Source organism: Rhododendron vialii, chromosome 4a (assembly GCF_030253575.1).
Source record: "Rhododendron vialii isolate Sample 1 chromosome 4a, ASM3025357v1".
NCBI classification, from domain to species: domain Eukaryota; kingdom Viridiplantae; phylum Streptophyta; class Magnoliopsida; order Ericales; family Ericaceae; genus Rhododendron; species Rhododendron vialii.
In genome coordinates, this window is record NC_080560.1 from 31,395,822 (window position 1) to 31,413,584 (window position 17,763).

A 17,763-nucleotide genomic window follows, 5' to 3' on the forward strand; every position below is an offset into this window, starting at 1 on the left:
AATGAAAAGGGTTGGGCTGAATATGGTGGAGCTAGGTTTGATTTGAGTGGAGCTTGAGTTGATTTGAGTAGAGTTGATGGATATCTGGCTAACACATGGGTTGGAACCGTGTTGGAGCATGAAGTTGGATATGACGCTGGGCTTTGATGGGAGTGGAGCTTGAATAGTGCCATTGTCAATGAGATTTTGAATTTCATGTCGAAGGCGGAAGCAGGCATCGGTGAGATGGCCGGGCATTTGATGGAAAGCACAATAGGCGTTTGGGTTGTAGTATGCTGGGAATGTTCGAGGCGAAGGAGTTGGAAGGAGTGGCTTGAGGAAGCCAGCTTCGAGGAGCTTCTCATAAACCGAGGACAAAGGTGTGAAGAAGCGGGAAAAGGTCCTTGGTGGGTTCCGACGACCAGATTGAGGAACATGATGCACTCTTTTGCCTTTGGGATTGATTTCTTTGCCGCGCATATCCTCCCTTTCGGCGTTGGCTTCGAACAAGGATCTAACATTCTCCTTCGGGTGAGTCCTGGCTTCATGAAACTTAACAAGGTCTTTGAACATGTCCTTCGAGCACTGCTTGGTTCCGACCGCAGGAGTGTGGTGGGCCTGAAGAGGTTCTTTGACTAGCCCCAGATCTGTCTTTGAAATGACAGAGGTAAAAAGGTCAACCAGTCCCTGGACCATAGCCATTTGCTTGTCCATTTTCTGGTTCATTTCTTGAACAGCCCTCTTCAGCTCAGTCAGCTCTGTTTGTGCTGCCATTTTGGATTAATGGTTGAGGAGGGTGATATGGCTTTGGAAGTGACAGTGAAACGCCCCTGGCAGACGCTCTCGAGTAGGCTTGGCTCTTTCTTTCGGTGAAATGGCCTAGAGCTCTTGACAGCAAAGTAAATGAGAACTCAGTGGCGTTCCTGCAGCAAGCTTTTTGAAAGAATTTGAAGGAATGCAAAGCGCATGTCATCGTCATCGTCGTCGGTGTCCTCCTAGACTCTATGACTAAAGAGTGTCTATCTCATGACATTTGGACGTTGCCATGAATCCTCGGATATTCTTTTCGAGGGTGTATCCTTGATTGAATCGACTGTCACTAAGAGATGCCAAAACAGCCTAAGTCTTTGACTTTTCCCTTCTCGAAGTTTCAACTTCGGAGTTTTCTGTTTGAAACCTCGATCGGGCGTTTAGACAAGGACTTAGAAAGTCTTGATTTCCCAAAGTCTCGTTGATCCAAGGACTTTGAAAATTGAAAACATGCACCATCGAGATGCATGACTCGTCATCGGGCCAAGGCAACGCCGAACGGGCGCAAGACAGACTCGACAAAAGATATCCTAGAAGCCGCCCTAGCATGCTCCTACGCAAAAATGGTCACGAATGAATGTACAAGCATGCGATAAGGAAAGCGGTAACACATAGACAGGATATGGGGTTAGAAACAAGTAATCCTACCCTGCGGGTTCCTGTCTTATGTTGAAAGGTTCTAGTGCTTTGTAAACGCTGTAGAGGCCGGTTTTGGCTTAAAGGGGTTCCTCTGACTAGAACCGTGATATACCTCCCATTGCAACGCGTGGAGCAAAGCAATGGTCGAACGGTAGTACGACTCATCATCGTCCAAGGTTGTTGGGCGTTCGAGGACCCCGGGCTCCAGTAAACTGTGCCGGTTACCCAAAACACCTCAACGGGGCTGACCAACCATCGATACGAACGGAGAATGCCGAAGAATGATTCAATGAGAGAAAATGCAATGCTTTTGAAAACAAATGCCTTTTGAAGCTTGGCTCACTTTTGTTAATTGATACTTGGAGAAAACTACACAAGAGAACAATAGCAAACAGCCCCAGTTCGGATTGGTCGGATGCTGAGATCCTGTTACGTTACCATTCCGTTCTTCAGCAGCGCGAAGCGTGCTGTTTTGACAAGCTTTTGAGAATTGTTCAATTATGTTTTAATTGCCAAACATCAACCAACGCAATGTCCCCAGCAGAGTCGCCACTGTGGGCACGCGCCCCGAAAATCGCTCGATCTTTGGGTGCCCTTTTTAAAGACTGGGCGCGGCCCTCTTTTGGAAATGCGCGGCGAAACGCCTCGATTCAGAGTCGCCACTCGGGTTTTAGCGGTGAAAGCACCCAAGGAACCGAACTCGAAAAACATTTGCCACGTTTGTTTGATTTTGAAAAGGCTTGTAGACTGGACCGTCGTCACCTTCGATATCTGAGGTTCGGGAGCCATGTTACAAGAGGGGAAGGGTTTTATGGCACCCCTCTCGCCCGATCCGGAGATCGGTCTCTACTCGGGCATTTTATAAAACGTTTGCATTTCTCTCTCATTTGATCATTTTTTAGCCAGTTAGGGCGGGGAAACAGTTAATGGGGACGAAAGCGGTAACAAATTGCAGTTTATGTGACAAAATGCTTATGGATGATTTGATTGCGATGCTAAGTATAGATTGAGAACAAGCACTGAGCATCCCGAGCAAACTGCAGTACGCCGTCACAAGGTGACGTGAGCAGATTCTGCTAGCATGCACTGGTCGAGCCACTGCATGGTGATACAACCTGCGCACGCCACATATAAACTAGCGTACTCCACTTGTTGGATCTCTCAGTCTTTGTTTGCAACCCTCTGGGCTCTGGAAAAGGACCAGCGCACACCCAGGGCGAACCACGCAGTTTAATATAGCAGAATATACACAGTCACAGGCAAAATGAATGGCTTTAGACCATGAAAGAAAGCAGAACACCCCAAAACAGTGTGGGACAGAAGATAGGCCTAGCTCACGCTTCATATGCAAGGGCCAGTCACTGGACCCAGAAGCCTACTGCCGTACGCCACTTTGCCTTTGATTCCAGTGTTTGGCTTTGCATCATCTGGGTTCTGGAACATGACCAGAAGGATCCCAGAGGCCTTTACATGACAGAAATGAACAAGATAGGATGCCACCACTAAACAGCTCTAAATATGGAAAGCGGTAAACTGGTTGTTAGCATGCTAAGGTGGTCGACAGAAAGATAAAACAAAAGGAATGACGATCCATGATCCCCACGCCGGTTATGCCCATACTGCCATGACTGGCGTACGGCTATTGTAAACTGGCGTGCGCCATGTGTCAACACACACGATAGCTGTATTTTATCCATTTAAGGCCAGGACTAGTATTATCTACTAGCCTGGACCTTACTGACCTCCCTCAGGAGTTGAAAATGAAAAAGAACACAAAGGTGGTATACCTCTTAGTATTGTGGTTTGGTGGTTGTTTTTGAACTTGAGGGTTGAAGATGGTGGCTTATATGATGACTGGGTTCCAGCAGGATGTGTGGAAGTGTGTGACCTTTTCTTCTCCTTCAATGGATGAAAGGAGATAGAAGGCTTGAAGAAAGGAGAAGAAGAGAGATGGCACCTTCTTAATGTGGCTAACCCCTTTGTGAACTTGGTAACCCTTTGCAAGAGTGTGAGAGGGGAGTATATAGAGGGGAAATGGACTGAGATCAGTTAAGGTCAGGCCTTGTTTGGCTGGTTTTAGGAACAAAAGAGGCCTTCCATGCATTAAATGCATGGGACTAGTTGATGGGGGGTGTAGGAGAGAGAGGGGACGCCCCTACCGAAAGCTATCATCAAGGACACTGTAGCCGACGTCAGGGTGGCACAAAAGTCCCGCCCAAGTGGCTGAATAAAGTTGATTTGACTGGGTTTGACTGGCGTGCGCCATTTCTTACTGGCGTGCGCCAGTATAAGCTGGACCACTGGTCGATGACTAACACGTGGCAGCTTACTGGCGTACGTCACCAAGACACTGGCGTATGCCAGTTGGGTTTTGCTGGGGCCGTTTGGCTCTGGTTTGAAAGGTTTGAAATGGGTTTTGGACGCTCAAGGCTTAAGCACACCCTTGTCCTTGATCTGTTTTCGACTATAATCATCATTGGGGAAATAAAAGATCGACAAATAACGTTATCTGGACAGTCCAGAATGGGGTGTCTACAAACTGGTGGTGGTGGTGGTTGTGGTGGAGTGGTGATGGTGGAGAGGTGGAGTTGGTGGTGGTGATGTGGTGGTGGTGGTGGTGGAGTGGTGTAGGTGGTGGAAGTGGTGGTAGGAGCGGTGGTGGTGGTGGTGGTGGTGGTGGTGGTAGTGGTGGAGTTGTGGTGGTGGTGGAGTGGTGGTGGAGGTGGTTGTGGTGGTGGTATGATGGTTGAATGTAAGTACACAAAAATTCAGCCAAATTTAGTAGCTCAAAGCTACTTAATTTTTTTCAACTTTTTAGCCTATATTTTAAGTGGTACTTAATTTGTTAAGTAATGTAAAATATAGTTATCAAACCTACTGAATCACTTATTACTTAATTGATTCAGGTTTAAGTGCTGAATTTAATTTATCAAACAAGCCCTTAGATTAACGCTTTAGAAGTGGAATTGAACTCTTGACCTCCTCTCTTCTTGTACAAAAGTGCACTACTGATGCCGCTGAGCCAAAAACCTTTTGGCGTATTACCTACATTCATGCATGCATAAGGCCGACCTTACCAAGACTTAAAAGACAACTTTAAAAGACGTGACCCTCAATATTTTTTCCGTGAACAACATGATAAAAGAATCAATCTAACTTCAACGAGTTAAATTGCGAGTATTCAACGAGAAATTTACCACGACCCCTTAAAGATCATTCTAGCTTCTTGTATCTGCAATGACAAAAAAAAAAAAGTTACTTGATGGAATTTGTTTTTTGTATACCTAATTAATGAAGAGTACCCTTCGTTCACATTTGTTGATTTCTTTTGGAGATTTTGATTTAGGGCGCCGCTATTCGCAGCCCTCTATTTTCTCCCATAACCCGTTAAAAAATTTCAATTATACTCAATAGTTAGTTACCGAAATTGAGATATATTTTCAGCATCCAATTACCGAAATATAATATTTTTTTCAACAGTTATTTACCGAAAATGCATGTTCGGCAATTGTTTACCGAAAGTTAAACATATTTTCGACATGTAGTTATCGAAATATAATTTTGTTTTCAACAGCAATTTACCGAAATGTTATTTATGATTTTCAACAACCATTTACCGAAATGTAGTGGACTATGGAAGAAAATAAAGAATTGCGAATAACGGCGCCCTTGATTTATTATGGAATAATCATCATTGCAGCTGTCATATTTTCATTTTCTCTTCTTACCCTTCAAGTTTTTAAGAATATCATCATTACATTTTCTTTTTGATGGTAATTAATTTCAAAAAGGAAAGGTAAAAGTCTAAACTCATCAACTTGCCTATTACATTTGAACACAATAATTTTGGGACATCAAAAAGTACCAAAAGGAACAATATGGGGACAAAGAGAGTATTAGACAAGTTTTTGAAGTCGCTAGGGCTCAAGGCAAAGGCTTGTTCGTTTATTTTAGTAGCACCCAAAAAGAAATAAAAATGACGATACTGTGTACATTCACACATTTCAAAAATGCGTATATTTATACAACCATTTGTCTTGTTCACAAAATTAAGGACGCAAGTGGAGTGGTAGTCCAATGATAAAAAAAAAAACATGTACTGCCATGCGTAAGGCTTGGGTTCAACCTTACTAACAACAACTAACTAATTAACCCTTCTTACCCTGCCATCAAAAAACTAAAATAAATCAAGGACTGCCACCTTTCAATAACTGATATGTAATCCTGGAGAAACTATGTTTGTTTTGTAAAATGCTTTGTCTCTCTCAACTCTCAAACAACGAATAACAAGATAACTTGGTTTGCCACGAGAAGGCATAAAATGTACATCAAAGAGAAAGGGAAGCAAAAGAATACAAGGAAATCAAAAACATTACTCCTCTCTCCCTTGCACTATTTGAGTTATTTCTCAGGAAAACTGAGCTAAAAGATGTGATGGGAAAGGTTTTCCTGCTTAAACACTCTCATGGACTACAAGTCATATATAGTTTTTGGAGCAAGCTCTCCTCTTCTAAAAAAACACTGCCTAGAAATGCATTTCCTAACCAACAATTTTAATGGCCCAGGAACCAGCTTTACACTTTCTTTTTAAACTGTTTTCAGAATGGAGATAAATCAGACACTTCAATTTAACTACTAAGGTACACAATCGAAAAAGTAATTCAAGGCAAGACGCGAACTCGTAGAAGTACATGTGTACAACTCAAGACCTTTTATAAATATCAACATTTCGGACATGTTATCCATTAATTACTAGGATTACAACATCAGAAAATGTTACAAATCAGATTTATTTATACACATACATGCATACGTCTAAATACTTGTATTTCAGTAACTTATACTAAACAATGACGAGAAAGACAGCCTGTGAACTCACTATCACCAACTTTAAAGCCAAGTTTACAAGGAGAAAACGTGAGAAGTAGGTACAGGCATGGACACCGAAGGATGGATAGCATCTGAAAATCGATCTTTTTACCTGTGGCCATTTGCTCAAGCATCCGCAAATCTACATTAAGTGGGGAACACATTAACATCAGAATTATTGAACCAGTCGATGAAAATCGAAATGCAATGAAAAAGAAAGGAAAGAAGATGACACTCTTTACTAACCCAAGCTCAGAGAGCTTCAAATGAGCTTCAGCATAATCTGCGAAAAATGCATCCTCATCCTAAAGCAAAAATACCAGCAGTCAGCTAGTATTTATTACATTTCAATCTGTAAAATGAATCAATAAACTGGAAAAACAAATTAAACATAATACAGACCGCAGCATATTTCTCAACTAAAGGGCGGAAGACTGGATCCTCCAGAAGAGCTTTGTCCGATGGCAGCTGGAGAAGACCTTCCTTCTCTCCAAGAAGAAGCTCCCTATAAAAAAGGTGAAAAAGATGCGAAAAAGCATAGAATGCTAATCCAAGTAGAATTTGTAAATTGATATATAGCAGCACAAGGTAAAGAAAAAGTAACAGAGACCATAACATCAGAATGAACATGAACACTATCTCCTAATATAACAACGCTAATCCAATAGGGATACGAATAAGCATACTTGAAGTAGGAATTGTCGAAGATGAGAGGATTGGTGGTCCATGGCCCCTCAAATCCAGAGCGCTCTTTGTGACACCTTCCCTATTAGAAATTCCACCGAAAAGAAAAACATTGTTCAGCATCCTAGGTAACAAGTTTTAGAACTTTCAACCAGAGCAAAAATTCCATTGCACCCAAGTAAGAAAATTTTCATTACAATGAGGAGGAGAAAACATTCGAATGAACCTACCAGGGTATGGCCACCAGATAGGGCAACAATGTCTTTGTCACTGAGACCCATGTGGCTGAATACATCTCTCAAATGGTCAGCGCCTGACATTAGGAAAAAAAAAAGCAAAAGGAAGACAATTGATAATCTCAATCATGAGAGCTTAGAAAAGTACCACACAAATAAGAACAAGAGACTTACTTTTTTTGGCATCAGGCAAGCGGCCTTCCGGAGGTGGTTCAGATTTGTCCTGAGATCAATAAATATTTTTAGTTAATATGAATGCAATACCATCTCAAATCATGACACAAGCATTGCTACACGAAATTTTCTTGGTTCAAAACTGTAGTCGAAGTTGTCGGACACAAGGACTAGGCAAGAGTGGCAAAGATGGTTTCATGAATCAAAGTCACCAAAATTGTTGATGCTCAAGTACTTTTTCTCAGGCTGTCCAGCCACAAATGACATGCACGGTGCCTTTCGGTCATTGTATTAATAAGTTGAAGTAGTGCATGCAAACTATTAACATAGTTAACATCAGCATTGGATCTCTGTCACCAGATCAAATAGGTCTAAATTAAGCTTAACAAAAAATATCAGAAGCAACTAGATTCTAACTTAATTACTAAACCAAAAGGAAAAAGCCACACCTAGACTCTAACTCAGGCTGTTATTTGTATCTTAGTTCTAAAGGATCAATCAAAGCCTACCACATGAATCTGCTAACTTTGCTCAGTAAAGTTTCTGATTCAAAGAAGCCTAAACAATTTTGTTCAACAGTTGAAACTTTTAACGAAAAAAATCAAATTAGTGTCTGCCTACTTCCATTTCAGCCATTTATTATTGCGTCATTACATCAGAATTTGGCACAGTTCCAGCGAATAGACCCCAAACTACCTCTGCGTGAAGGGCAAAGCCAGCATCGGCCCTATTATATCCTTACAATCACTCGGCCAAAGTTGTAATTCTCATTTTTCCTTTTTTCTTTCTTTCTATTTTCCACCCTTGTGACAGAAAAAGGAAGAACCAAGTGAGTTTTACATATTACGATAAGAAGAAAAGAAAGAAATAGCAAGTCTCACTAACCGGTCTGCCTGGGTGGAAAGGAATCTCAGGGCCTCCTGTGACTTCAACAGCAACAATTCCAGCCAACTTCAATTGAGAATCACATAACAAAGAGGAACATGTCATCTTGGATGTTAGAGTACGCAAATAATGGACTAATACGCCAACAACATATGTTGAGCATAAAAATCAAATTGCTAACCATTATATCCTATCAACCGCAACAGGTTACCTGGTAGAAGTCTGCGTAAGACAGGATCGGAAACTGCTCCTTGATTGGCTCCAACAGCCTGACGGCTATGTCAAGGCCGTTGTTTGCTTCGTGAGCCAGCTCTGCTGGGTGCTTTATCGTCCCGAAAGGCCCTCCTGTTTTTGTTTTCACATCGTAGGTCCCAGCAGAGTGCCATCTGATGCCAAGCAGTACAAATAACAACCAAGGCAAAAGTGAGATTCCAGCACAATACACAACAAAACCAAGTACTAATCAGCAATCTTGAATCCAACCATAACTATTACTCATGTAAGAGTCAATCATCAAATGGATGTATCAAACAAAAGCATAATTATGCATTATTTATAAAGAATTAATCTCTCCGAGAGAAGTACACTCATACTCCAACTCATCTCAGGGGTTTAAAACCACAAGCTCCATTTCTCCTCCCCTAGGCCAGGCTAGATTACACAAATAGAAAAGGAGAGTGAAAATGTTGCTAGCATGAAACGAGTCCGTAAAAATAGAGCAACTAAACAAATACACAAAAACATACATGGCTCGGGTAAAAACCCAACTGCACAAGCGAAAGGCAACGGGAAATTTTCACTATGAAAAGGAGAACACAGTAATTAGCGAAATTTGTGTCCAAATAGCCCTTGACTTGCTTGCATAACGGGTCGTCTCAAAATACCCAATACTTACAAAATTGGTCAAAAACCCCCCCTATTTCATACTCCCTCCGTCCCTTTTTAAATGTCCTACTTCGTAACTCCAACTTATTAAAAAAACATCATCATTATACCTTTCACATCAATTTTTTCCTTCACTTTCCCTACTTACCCATCATCATTACACTTTTTACTCACTAACTTTTCAAAATGGAATCTACTTTTAGGGACAAAATAGACAATGTACCAACTTTTACCCACTAACTTTACCAAATGGACACTTATTAAGGGACAGCCCAAAATGGAATACTGGACCATAATAAAGGGACGGAGGGAGTAGTAACTTTGCTGTATATCCTACCAAATCAAGGTTTTCAAGCTAAACTGGAAAACATTTTATAGCAAATAGAAAGCTGACAATGTGGCCAGACAACTCATCATAACTTAACCAAAGGGGTCGCACCGACCAAGCTTAAGTTAGTGATGCTATGCGAAATCGTGTGTGTAGTTCAGAATGATTAAGAAACTTATCAGTTATGTCAGAGTTTTCTCACCAGAAAACACCAGCAATCGACGATGGAGCCGACGATGGAGCCGATGGGGACAACAATGGCTGTCCTCGCCCCAACGATTTCGAAAAACTTTCCTTCTCAGACTAGTATTTTTTTAACATCAAGCCGTATAGACCCGTCACCTCTAGATATTTAATCTAAGAAACTAAAGAGAAACTCTTCAATTGGAATGAGTTACGAACTACGAATCTATATTTAATTACGATTCCTTTGGCCTGTTACGTATCTATTTTGTTAAAATTATTTTGTGTTTATTTTCATTATATGTTAGAAGTTAGTGGGATAGGTTAGTGTTCCTAATTTATAAGGTAGTCGGTTAGTGAAATGTTGTCCTTGGTTGAGTATAACATTTGTATATCAACTCAAGGGAAGTTGAATATCGATAAAAGTCTTCTATTTTGAAGAAGAGGTCGGGCTCTCCTGAATTGGAGCCAATCGGAGGTCTTCTTCCCCTCGAAGTGGGACTTTTCTGTCATCTCATTCTCTTTTAAATTTGTCACGAAAAAGTTCATAACATGGCCTTATAATAAGATTATTACCAGAGTGAATAATTAGTGCTTATTTTCATACTCCAATATCACAAAACTTTTTAAGGTTAAATGAACACAAAATTTAGACTCAGAATATGAAGTTGGACTGTAGTCAAGGCTGAGAGAGAGAGAGAGAGTACGCCAAACGGAGGATCAAAGGAGCACAGTGCTTCTCAGCGATGAATCCCCTGAGCTTCCTCTTGCATTTATCAACCGCCTTCTTGTACTCCTCGCTCACACTTGGATAACACTTTCCCATGCCAAAAACTCACTGATCAATATAAGCCAAAAAGAAAAAAGAAAAAACACCGAATGAAATCAAATTGTTCAAAAATCACCGTAACAGCCATGAATCGAAATCGGACCGATGAAACCGATACGCGTGCGATATCATATTATAACTGTATCGGAAGGTCGAAAAACCGAAATGTATCGACCAACTTTTAAAATCCTTAGATAGGCAGAGAATTAAAATATACCTGTGGAACAGAGAGCTAGAGTAAATTCAGAAAGTTAAAATAGCAAGACTCAAGTATGAAGTAACGTGATCAGACAAAAGGGAGCAGAAAGAACGTACGTATTTTATAGGGGGGAGGGAGGGGCGTAAGAGGAACGAGAACGTTCTGGATGTGGGCCCAGGTGAGGCCATGATCGAGATTGTTGGTTCGGGGGGCCCGCAGGAAATGAGAGGGCCCGTGAGATGTTGACACGCGTAGGAAACGTTGTGGTGGGAAGCTTGACTTGGGATTGTTGGAGTGACGTGGCTTCTTGTGTGGATTGTTCGAGGAGCAATATAAGAGCATGCGCGCAACTTCGGCACAAGCCTCTCTATGTTTTGGAGCATGGGTTGGTATTCTGCTTTCTAGACTTAAATCTATTAATATCAATAATTTTAGGGAGCATGATACCAATTTATGCTCTAAAACATAATGACGGGATGGGCCTGATGTCAACAATTAAAAAAAAAGAAAAACTAAATTTGGTTCTCTCTCCTCCCTCTTCACCAATCCTCCCATGGACGCCCCTCCACCTTCTGTCGGACCCCTTCCACTCGCCCACCCACCCATAACCCAATCCCGCATACCACCGTCGCCGATTCCACCCAAACGACCTCTATTGAGGACCCAATCACCCAAGGAAAAGTGTAAAGTTGGTGTTTTGATTGTTCGATATGTGTTGTTCTACTTTCTCTTCTTAAAAATAAGTATGTATTTTTAATTTTCAAATTTAAAAATAATATATTTATGAAAATAATTTTTTAATTTTTTTACATCATTCAAAAGATCTCGTCGAGATCTATCAAACTCTATCAGACAAGATTCATATTGCATAATTTTTTATTTCAATAAACTCAATTATTTTTAAGCTTAAAAATAAATTCTTAAAAAATAAGACGGGCTATAGTTATTGAGTGAAGCTGCATCCTTCTAATCTTACTTCGAGTGAAGCTGCATCCTTCTAATAGTACAAAAATGTTTTTAAAAACTATTTTTGTTAAAAAATAAAATATATTTTTTTTAAAACTTTCATGTAGTAGACAGAGTATATTTTACATTTCGTAATGAACTAGTCCTTTTCAAACTAATAAATTAGTCCAGTATATTTTACATTTCATAAAATTTGTAGAATAATGAATAAAAAGATGAAAAATTGAGAAAATTTCATGCAGCAGACAGAGAAGAGAGTTTCCTTTTATTTTAAATAACTACATTCTTATAGTATATAGTAGTGCTAGCGGATGTCCGTGCCTAAAAGTACGTCAAACGGAGGATATTGGTTGTTTGGGAAATTACATATGTTTTGCTAAGAATATTAGCATTTATAAACAACCCCATGCATGCTACCAAACGTCTGGAGTTTCCACCACTACTCACGGTACTATGTTACCTTGGTATGCAAATGTCAGGTGTGTGTATTGAAAAAAGAAGCAGCAGAGACCGTACACAAAAGGTGAGTGACATTGACCGACGAAGAAATTGTCGAATTTTGGATGCTTTACCCGTAGCTGCTCTGTAATTTTAATTAAATATTTTGAAATTGTACGGGAAAGTACTTTGGTAGAATACATTTGAAGTTAATATGTTGTAATGTGACTCGAATTGGCGAGGCTTTTGGAACTTTAATGTCTCGAAATAGAAAATCAATTTAGAAATCTTTCCAATGTTCAAGTAACGTCTCCGAAAATCAGGGGTTACAGTAAACTTTCCATTTTACCATTTTCTTTTGGGCACAAAATTTCAAATCCAAATCTTCAAGTACTAGTCAAAGTGCACTAGAAGAGTAAGATTGGACAATCGGTGATTGCACAATACTGCAGTATTATATTACACACAACACATTACACATTGTTTATTCAAGTCACTTGGATTTAGTAAACAAGAAGAAGATAGTAAAATACACCCTGAAAACACAGTCACCAAATTACAAGCCAAGTTACACGGAGAGTCGCGGAGAAACTAAAACAGAAAACTCAGAGAAATCTTGTACAGTAGCATCCAAATGTTGATCATTTCCAGGCCGCCCCTTTTAATCAGAATTAGCAAATTTAATGCGATTCCTTATACCACCCAAGCTCAGAGAGATGCAAATGAGCATCAGCATAATCTGCGAAAAACGCATCCTCGTCCTATATATCGAAGATTATCAACGCGTAAGATAATAATCGGTTTAATCATTGTCAAGAAGGTAATAATTTGAATCTACCGAACGAATTACGGGAAACAGAAGATGGTATACGCACCGCAGCATATTTTTCAACTAGAGGGCGGAAGACGGGATCGATCAAAAGAGCTTTGTCGGATGGCAGCTGGACGAGACCTTCCTTCTCTCCGCTAAGGAGTTCCCTGTAAATGAAAGGGGGGAGGGAATAACAAAAATTGGTACTGAAACTATGCTTTCAATCTAGAAACAAGCCAGCTAGTATTGAACAAGAATCCTTTTAAATTTGGAGATGAGGAATTATACAATTACATTACGAAACATAAGTAATTCTAGATATATCTCAAATTGGAACAGAACAACAAAACCTCTCCCTCTTGATCAGTCGTAGCTAGCTAGGTAGAATTCACGAGTTTATATTTATGGACGCGCATTGCAGAGAAACGTTTATAAATACGTGCTGTTAATAGGATGTCATGTCATCTCCAAGAATCGCAATATCAATGGGGACAAGCAAAGACGTACTTGAAGTAGTTATTGTCGAAAATGAGAGGATTGTTGGTCCAAGGTCCCTCGAATCCAGATCGCTCCCTGTGAGCCCTTCCCTGTACCGTAAATGCCAATCAAAACCCATACCAATTTTCGCCATCAGAAGTGAAATTTTTTGAAGCTAATAATAATAAGAAGGCCATAACAAAATACACTAGTAGTATTCGAGCAACAAATCCCAGAAAAAGGAGGAGGAAACTCTTTATTCTGAAAACTTATTTACCAAGGTATGAGCTCCGGATAGAATGACAATATCTTTGTCGCTGAGCCCCATACGATGAAATACGTCTCTCAGATGGCTAGGCTCTCCTGGGAAATTAAAGAAGATGAAACATTCAAGAAACACAATTGACGATCGGTCGGTCAGTCTTACATGCTTAATTAGAAATGCCAGATGAATAGTTGATATTTTGTGAGTAAAGATGAATGAGAAAAAAGATTAACCTCTTCTGCCGTCAGGCAAACGACCTTGTGGAGGTACATCAGATTTGTCCTGAGATCAATGAGTTCATCCAAATATATAAAAGCGATAATACCAGTTTCCCAAACGTAACAAACCAGGTATATCTCCATTACCAGATCAAATAGGTCTAGCTAGATCAAAATTAAAGTGAATTTATCAACTACAACGTACTGTATAATTCTAACATCACTATATCGTAACTCGAATGGATCAATCAAAGCCTGGAACGTTTAAACTTAAAATCGCAGCATGAGTTGAGATTGACAAGTTCAAGATTATTTTCTATTTGATCAACTGCATATCTTTGACCAACGTTAGATGGACTCGGGAGTATCATCCGATTCATCCTCTACTGTCCATTTCGAGGATACAGAGAGACAGACCTAGATATTTAAAATTGTTAACCAAACCAAACCAAACCGAGCCTTACATCCCAATCACTTGGGGTCGGCTACATGAATCCGTTTCATCCATTGGACTCTGTCAAGTACCACATATTTAAAATTGTTAATATGCAATTTTTATTTTTTTTTTGGGTTGAACAGGTTCTACTAGCTAAGTTGTCTTAAGACATTTTGATGCACATTGGAGGAGCTCTATTCATAGTTCATGAGAAATTGGAGTTCAATAATATGTTTGCTAAGTTAGTTATTGTCAAACTAAACATGTCTAACATACTAGACCGAAGCCGGCCGGTTCCTTGTAATTCTTCGATTTGAATGTGGTAAGCATGTGTACTGAGTATCCTTGTTCGTGTCGAGTGTCCGATACGGGTACATTATACATTTTGAAGGATCCATTGACTAGAACTGTTTGTTTTTTTTTTTAAATTTATTTCTTTGTTATTCTAAAGTTTTGGTATTTGTTTTGGAAAAAAAAAACGAAGAGAAAGAAATAAGCAACAACAAGAACTTTAACAATTTTTTTTTTCACAAAAACTGATAAAGGGATTCGAGTCACTAACCGGTCTTCCAGGGTGAAAAAGGATCTCAGGCCCCCCTGTGACTTCTACAGAAACAACTCCAGCCAACTTCATTTGACAATTCACAAAACAATATCAAAAGATCACCTCATGAGTATAGAAGAGTATATTCAAAATGTAGACTAATCCTACCCACCAACAAGATGCGGAAATTGAAGTATCAAAACAACAACGTAACAAATACTAGATTAAATTAGGATATAGGACAGGACGGCTCTAGGATTTTAGTCCAGCAATGACAAAAACATAAAGAAAATCTTTGTATACGAAGCTCTATATAAGTTGAAAGTGAATTGACCGAATTTATTTTGTTTTCGTTGAGCTATATTATCTACATACTCACGAATTTAAGTGAAGTTTCTTTTACATTGACTACATATGAACAATTGCTGACAATATGAAACAAAATTCAATTCCTATGAGAAACTCAAATATAGGTGCAGCCGCCTCTGATATAGGATACAACATTCCAATGAAATGGACACGGTGTTGAAATGCAAATAAGCCACAATTGCATCTCGACCATCCATCTCAACAATCGATGGTTCAGATGATAAAAAAGTCTCTTTTCGGAAATAGCTTTAATTCTAATAAACATGAACCATTAAAAATACTCTTTAAGACGGGACAGAGAAACGGATTGCTCGCTGCAGTTCAAACTCCGGACTGCAGAGAAGCCAGATTCTAATGAAATAGGCCAGGTACCTGGTAGAAGTCTGCATAAGACAGGATGGGAAACTGCTCCTTGATTGGCTCCAGCAGCCCGACTCCGATTTCCATGCCGTTGTTCGCTCCGTCAGCGAGCTCCTTAGGGTCCCTTATGGTGCCAAACGGCCCTCCTGTTTTTGTTCTCACGTCGTAAGTCCCAGCAGAGTGAAATCTGCAAAGCAAAACAATACACAAGAAAAATCCTATGAGAAAAAAGAAAAAAAAAAAATTTAATTTCCCAAAATAGCTCAAATTTATGCGTAATGACAGTTTTTTGCGGGAAATTGATTTTGGCGTTCTATTTTTGTACGCAAACGCTCCACTTTGTACATAAAGTTACTAGTAACTTATCGTTAAAAGTGGAACTCCTGTGGCGCAAAAATAAAAACACTTTTTTATAACATTTTTAGCAATAAATGAATTAGGTAATGTATTTTCAGAATTTGGGGGCTGATTCTAGAAAGTTTTTTTTTAGCTCCAAATTGGGAGAAATCTTTTGAGGAATCATCGTCGAAATTGTTACATTGCAAGCTTGTATGGTTGAAGTATGGTTGAAGTGCCGAAGGTTAACGGGGGAAGCAACTAAAAAGTTGCCGCACGTGAATAAATAAAGGCCAACTGAAGAGATGTGGGGTCTTTCCTTCTCACAGCTTCAATGCGGCCGTGAAATCGTAGAAAATGCAACGATGGCCTTGTAGCAAGGTGAGTTTGTTTGCCTCCTCACTCGACACCATTACCCCGATACGTATGTGTTTTTGGCTTCGCAACGTGATGCTTTTTGCATCATTTGACGTCGTTACCCCGATATACCGGTTATAATGAAAATCACCCATTCCTATACATTGGCTTTTCATTTCTGATTTATGGACCGGTTAACGGCCGTCGGAGCTGATACGCGTCCTCTATGACTGATTTTGGCACTATTACATAAACTTCATTTTTTCAAAAAATAATAATTAAAAGTTCATGATATTAACGAATTCCCGTTATGTAACGTCTGGTTTGATACTCGATACCGGTAACCACGACCGCTATCATTAGATTAATTAGTGTGTGTCTATATATATATACGGGACGGTTCCCCGGATAATCAATTAAAAAAAAAAAAAAACATCCCAAATTTTAATCTTATAGTTCTCGATCAAATTTTTATGATCCGAATCGTTCAATATGTGCAGAATGTGATTTTAAGGGCGCCCGCGAAAAATTAGCAAAAAAAATGACTGGGAAAGGCTTGATTTGAGTAGTACTATTCAGATCAAGCCCTTCCCGGTCATTTTTTCTGCCTATTTCTCACGGGTACTCTTAAAATCAAGTTCTGATCACATTAAGCCGCTCGGATCATTAAAATTTGATCGGAAAATGCGAGGTGTTTTTTTGGATGTTTAATTAGATGTCTTCGGAACTGTCCCAATAGAGAGAGAGAGAGAGAGAGAGAGAGAGAGAAATACGCCAAACGGAGGATCAAAGGAGCAATGTGCTGCTCAGCGATGAAACCCCTTAGCTTCCTCTTGCATTTTTCAACAGCCTTGTTGTACTCCTCGCTCACACATGGATAGCACTTTCCCATGGCAACAATTTTCCTGATCTCTATATGTATATATAGTCTAAAAAAGAAAAGAAAAGAACACGAAATCAAATCAAATCATTAGTAGTATAACCCATCATAAACCCACACTCAATCAGCGCCTTATAAACTTCCATATTTTCACAGAGAGAGAGAGAGAGAATGAATTATAAGTACGTACCTATGGAGCAGAGAGTGATGAGGGTAGTGCAAATGTTGTGACGAGTCGATGAGACATTATATAGTGGGGGGCGGTAGGGGGTAATAATATTAACGAAGGAGCGGATTAGGGGCGGAGCTATATTGGGCCAAGGGCCGACCTCCTGACCCTGCTTTCCGAGCTTTTAAATTTTAAAATTTCTATTATATATATACTTGATTTTGAATATTTGAGATAATTATTCATGTGTGCCCATTTATAATCTTAATAATTTTGATTTAATTTGATGAAATTTAATTATTTTATATTCTTATTTTTAAAATTTTTTTCTGAATAAAAAATAAGTACTTAATAGTTGAAATAATCTAAAGAAAAAAAAACAAAATAATTAATAAATTTTAACTGCATTAAAATAAAATTATTTCAATATATAAATA

General features: G+C 39.4%; 2 protein-coding genes across 4 annotated transcripts; both read right to left on the bottom strand.

Annotated features, from left to right (window-relative positions):
* Positions 1–6,122: 6,122 nt before the first annotated feature.
* LOC131323291 (L-ascorbate peroxidase, cytosolic-like) lies at positions 6,123–10,793 on the bottom strand. Of its 3 annotated transcripts, XM_058355003.1 has the most exons (10): positions 10,719–10,793; positions 10,380–10,510; positions 8,488–8,662; positions 8,277–8,342; positions 7,392–7,440; positions 7,212–7,294; positions 6,984–7,063; positions 6,700–6,802; positions 6,544–6,602; positions 6,123–6,439 (listed from the first exon to the last, which is right to left on the bottom strand). In XM_058355003.1, exons 2-10 carry the CDS (start codon positions 10,496–10,498, stop codon positions 6,424–6,426), a joined length of 750 nt encoding a protein of 249 aa, XP_058210986.1. In that variant the 5' UTR covers positions 10,499–10,510; positions 10,719–10,793; the 3' UTR covers positions 6,123–6,423. The 3 variants fall into 3 exon arrangements, with proteins under 3 accessions (XP_058210986.1, XP_058210985.1, XP_058210984.1); XM_058355002.1 differs by having other exon boundaries at positions 6,123–6,602; XM_058355001.1 differs by lacking the exon at positions 10,719–10,793 and having other exon boundaries at positions 6,123–6,602; positions 10,380–10,712.
* A 1,747-nt stretch (positions 10,794–12,540) lies between these two features.
* LOC131324643 (L-ascorbate peroxidase, cytosolic-like) lies at positions 12,541–17,183 on the bottom strand. The gene is made up of 8 exons (XM_058356685.1): positions 17,051–17,183; positions 15,597–15,771; positions 14,874–14,939; positions 13,891–13,939; positions 13,670–13,755; positions 13,423–13,502; positions 12,980–13,082; positions 12,541–12,865 (listed from the first exon to the last, which is right to left on the bottom strand). The coding sequence occupies exons 1-8, from the start codon at positions 17,167–17,169 to the stop codon at positions 12,785–12,787; spliced, it is 759 nt and encodes a 252-aa protein (XP_058212668.1). The 5' UTR covers positions 17,170–17,183; the 3' UTR covers positions 12,541–12,784.
* Positions 17,184–17,763: the final 580 nt, after the last annotated feature.

What these genes read in the sequence shown, in the direction of transcription:
- LOC131323291 (XM_058355002.1), bottom strand. Translation starts at nt 10,498, where the DNA reads ATGGGAAAGTGTTATCCAAGTGTGAGCGAGGAGTACAAGAAGGCGGTT. An exon ending in CTTTCCACCCAGGCAGACCG is followed by an intron (nt 7,441 to 8,276) that starts GTTAGTGAGACT and finishes TATTGATCTCAG; the next exon opens with GACAAATCTGAACCACCTCC. An exon ending in TATCTGGTGGCCATACCCTG is followed by an intron (nt 7,064 to 7,211) that starts GTAGGTTCATTC and finishes AATTTCTAATAG; the next exon opens with GGAAGGTGTCACAAAGAGCG.
- LOC131324643 (XM_058356685.1), bottom strand. Translation starts at nt 17,169, where the DNA reads ATGGGAAAGTGCTATCCATGTGTGAGCGAGGAGTACAACAAGGCTGTT. An exon ending in CCTTTGATCCTCCGTTTGGC is followed by an intron (nt 15,772 to 17,050) that starts GTATTTCTCTCT and finishes TTTGCTTTGCAG; the next exon opens with ATTTCACTCTGCTGGGACTT. An exon ending in CTTATGCAGACTTCTACCAG is followed by an intron (nt 14,940 to 15,596) that starts GTACCTGGCCTA and finishes TGTCAAATGAAG; the next exon opens with TTGGCTGGAGTTGTTTCTGT.